The sequence below is a fragment of the Halyomorpha halys genome, unplaced genomic scaffold (genome assembly GCF_000696795.3).
Source record: "Halyomorpha halys isolate HHAL.00 unplaced genomic scaffold, Hhal_1.1 Scaffold53.1, whole genome shotgun sequence".
In the NCBI taxonomy this organism is placed as follows: Eukaryota; Metazoa; Arthropoda; class Insecta; order Hemiptera; family Pentatomidae; genus Halyomorpha; species Halyomorpha halys.
In genome coordinates this window covers 429277-433775 of record NW_027109243.1, presented here as the reverse complement: position 1 = coordinate 433775, position 4499 = coordinate 429277, and the positions used below count along the sequence as shown (strand labels likewise).

At 32.2% G+C, this 4499-nt stretch overlaps 1 protein-coding gene and 1 long non-coding RNA gene across 3 annotated transcripts in view; one reads left to right on the top strand and one right to left on the bottom strand.

Moving 5' to 3' along the window:
* The window catches only part of LOC136795773 (uncharacterized), a 305717-nt gene that overhangs the window by 126808 nt on the left and 174410 nt on the right, over positions 1-4499 (bottom strand). The window lies entirely within an intron of this gene.
* The window catches only part of LOC106692134 (uncharacterized), a 58564-nt gene that overhangs the window by 36158 nt on the left and 17907 nt on the right, over positions 1-4499 (top strand). For both annotated transcript variants that reach the window (XM_014438043.3, XM_067047459.1), the window contains 2 exons: positions 546-669; positions 2975-3034. In XM_014438043.3, the coding sequence (XP_014293529.1) occupies positions 546-669; positions 2975-3034 (184 nt within the window). The remainder of the gene's footprint in view (positions 1-545; positions 670-2974; positions 3035-4499) is intronic.

The following is a 4499-nucleotide window of genomic DNA, read 5'->3' as shown; positions in this document are numbered from 1 at the left end:
TCAATAAAACAATTATATTTTAGTTTATATTTGTTATGGTTGTCGTGGTGTTGCTTTGTTTCATAGTTATTAAGAGTTTCTTATGTATTTAGATTAGGTATGACATAAAATATGTCTTCCTATGTCTTGCTCTGGAATTATCATTTTATAATTATCATTACTTTAATTCGTTAAATTTTCGATATCGATATTTTAGTTCCCATATAATATCGATATCGATATTGCTATCCGATATCGATATCGATATCAATATCGATATTTTTCTTTCGATATCCCATCCCTACTTATAGGTCGATTCTCGTCACGAGAGGTCTTTGACCAATTTCTTATATATATTCAAGATCTCCCCCTTTCTAATTTTGACACTTACTGGATCGAGCATTATATTGTTTTATTAATTTTCTACATTTTCTAGGCGTAAGGTATCTACTAATCATGTTTGATAAACTGAATCTGATTATTTTCTGAATTTTAATTAGAGACTTTTTAAAATTTTAATGAGACTACATCAATATCCTTGTCATAATATTAACTCCCATTTTCAGGAAAAGAAGAGGGGATCTGTTGTGAAAGAGGAAAAGAGAGTATCTGCAAGACCTGCGAGCATCAGTATGTCTCTCTTCGATGAAGATGACCTCATCAATATGGCGACCTTACCACCTAGAGAGAGTAAGTCAAGATAACAATAAAAGAGCCAGGATGTAAAAAGGCAGATATTTCACTCCAATTTTTGATAACTTTAATGAAAACTATGTATAATTACTAGTCAAAATTGATGAGTCTGTCAAGTATAGCTAGGAAGAATACAAAATGGCGTCTGTTTAAAAACGTTTAAAAAAATTAATTTTTCACTCGGAGCTCTATATCTTTAAAATTACAAACAACACTAGACAACTTAAGAGAGCATCATTTAAAGTAGAGTAAATTTGCTAAAATCTGAGCCCTAATAGAGCTGTTACGTTCAATAGTTCCCGAGATATTTTTTTAAAAAGCAAAATTTCTTAACATAAATAACGAAAGATCAGTAGTTAGTAAATTTATTTTGAAAAATCTATATCTCAAAACCCGTTCGACGTACAAATGTCTATTACTACTCAAATTAAAGCTAGTTTAACACACATCCACTTATAACTGACACACATCCATCTTATAACAGGAGAGGCACCTCCAAAATGTTCAAAATGTAATACCAATCTGACCGTCAAACACATTTTTGAAGAATGTCGTCACTACACATCAACTCTGAACCAGTTAGGGTTACCAACAAATGTCCCAATGGCGTTGAGAAACGACGAATCTGTAATTGTAAAAGTCATTAAATTCATCCATCAGACTAACTTAATAACCAGCCTTTAATTATTATAATTATCTATTTAACCTGCCTTATTTTTAAAATTAGAACAGTCAGTTATCTGCTTTTCACCATCCTTTCCAATATCGTTACGATTATTAAACAAATTATAATTGCCACAAATTTAATTATAATTGGTGCGGATCAATACACCATACCAAAGCCATGTTCCATAGTCACAACTAGGCCTTACCAAAGCCAACAACCAACGGGCGTTGATGACCAGGCTGTTAAACGCCCTTTCAAAACTAACAAACAAACAACAAAGCTAGTTTAATGGACTATAAAGTAGTTTATGACGTTTATCTTCTTAGGAGTTCGTAGTTTTCATCATAGTTTCTAAAAAAAATTCACTGACTGTTAATTCTAATAGTTTAGACATAATTATTGATTATTGAAAACTATTTCTCAGGAACCATTTTACGTACAGATGTCAACCAAATTAATGATAGTTCAATGTTCTCTCAAGTTGTTTATAATGTTTATCTTCGTGAGGGTAATAATTTTAGTGATATGTGTATATTAATATGAATGTTTGCATATGAAATTTTTACAAATGACTATAAACCATTTTAACTTGTCAAATATCATAGAAATTACTACTCCTACGAAGATAAATGTGTAACTACTTTATAGTATATTCAACTAGCTTTAATATGAGTGCTAATAGACATCTATACGTCTAATAATTCCTAAGAAATATGTTTTTCCAAATAAATTCACTAAAAATTGATTTTTTGTTGTTTTGTTATGGAATGTTGCTGTTTAAAAACCAGTATCTCGGGAATTATTGGGCGTAAACAGCTTTATGAGAGTTCATATTTTACTTTTTATTTAATTTACTCATCTTTAGATGATGTTTTTTTAGGTTTTGTAGGACTGTATTTAATTTTAAAGGTGTCGAGCTCCGAAAGAAACATTTTTTTTTTTAACATTTTGAAACAGCCACCATTTTTTATTCCCCCTAACTATAAAAGGCAGAGTCATCAATTTATACTTGTAATTATATATAATTTTTATTAAAGTAATAGAGAGTTGGGGTAAAATAATTAATTTTTTTCCCTCATGGGCTCTTTGATAACTACTAGGGGCATTCATGATCTTTATTTATCATGTTAAATGCAGAAATATTTCCTTCTTTTGCCATATTAAAACGACATAACATATAACATGGTTAAGAGTCTGTCATTAGGTCTGTTAAATGGAGAATGACGTCACGCAACAAACAAGCTGAGCTCGTCACCATCTTGTTGTGTTCGGTTACTTGCTCGTAGTTTGTGTTTTGACTGTCTTGTAGTATTGTTTAGGATGTTTTTAACAAGACAATCAGGAGCCAAGCTTTCTCACTTTTACTTTTCACTCAATTTAGACATGTAATAAATTACCGTAATCAAAACTTAGAAATAAAAAATAGCAAGAAGTTTTGGAAGGAAAGGTTATAAAACAAGTTGCTCAAAAAATCCACTAGGAGCTCTTATGCATTTAACATTTAACATGACTTGAATGAGGGCTGCTCAAAATCCTATACTTATAACATTTAACATGTTGAAACATAGTGTAGGTGTCTTGATCGTTCCAGTCATTCACGTCAGTCAGGCTAACTTTTTTTTTTTTTTGTTTTAGGAAAAAGTTTCTTCTTTCGGAAATACTCCAAACGCATAAGCACCTACTTAGAAAGTCATGGTGAGTATAAAAATGTGGTTTACTAATTTTATGTTTTATTAAAGACACAAAATACCAAGCATTATTATTGTTGGACCTTGGCAGTTGTTTATCTAGACCATTCGAACTAAGCGTAGAATTACGATAAAAGTCATCCTTTATTCTAATAAAATAATAAAAACGTAGAGGACGAGACAGATGGAGCACCATGGGGCGAGGGCTCCAGAGTGGTTGGTTCTGAACGTTGTAAGTTCGATTACCGTCTGAGTAAGTCAATATTTATTTAGATGCGTACCCAAGAAATGAATCTTGACATTCCCACCCACAGGCTTCATAGATAGGTCTTCGGTACAGAACACGAGCCATACAAAAAATAAAATAAGATAGATAATATTAATAAAACCTATCAATTATGAACTTAAAAAAAATAACTTTCTTCATTTATAAACAAAAAAAATCCATTGCTAATGAGAGTCGGAAAGATATCTATATTTTTAATTATATTTTTATTATGTTAATATTTTTTTTCCTGGACAACTAATAACTTGGAATCCTCACTCAAGATTGAAAAGACAGGAAACTGCTTGTCGATTCCGACTGTCTTTGCTCATCCTTTTGCAAACCTAAACCACTTTTTTGCCTTTGTAAAAATATAAAGTACAATGTGTTGAAAATGCTTTACTGACGTAAATGAGATTACATGGAATTTGTTTCGATAGCAATCTATTTAACTCGACTATCAATACCCCAGGGGGGTGGCATAACTAAATGGCTACGCCCACGAAAGGAAGGCTTACGTTGAGGTGAACCCACCCGAGACCAATTGCACACCGTGTATGCAATGCATTTCCGAACCAAAAAGACCGACTGCACTGATCTTGGATAGCAATTACCAGTCAGTATGGAAGAAGCGACCGTTAGAACAAGATTTCTTAAAAATAAAAATATCCTAGAAGTGTGTAAAAATAAAATTTGATGTTGGTTTCAATTTTTAGCGATTGTTTTCATGGGTTATCATTCTGTACAACAAAAGTAAGGGTCAAAATTCATTATCTTGTACTGCTTCTTGAAAATGCATGTTTATTTAGGTTTATATTCTTTTATTTTTTTTATTTCATTTTGCAAAAAATTAAAAAAATATATAAATTGCTTTATTATAGGAAGATCCAAGTGGTGGTCAATAAACGTCTAATTTTTTTTTTAACTATTTAATGGTGACCGTTAACCTGAGTTTCAGTTTCAAAACGTTTGATATCAGGATCAACCTTGACTATGCCAAGCAAATTGGGGCGAAACGTTATCAGGAACAGCCTTGACTATGCCATGCAAATTGGGGCGAAACGTTATCAGGATCTGCCTTGACTATGCCATGCAAATTGGGGCGAAACGTTGCCAGGATCAGCCTTGACTATGCCATGCAAATTGGGGAGAAACGTTATCAGGATCAGCCTTGGCTATGCCATGCAAATTGGGGAGAAACGTTATC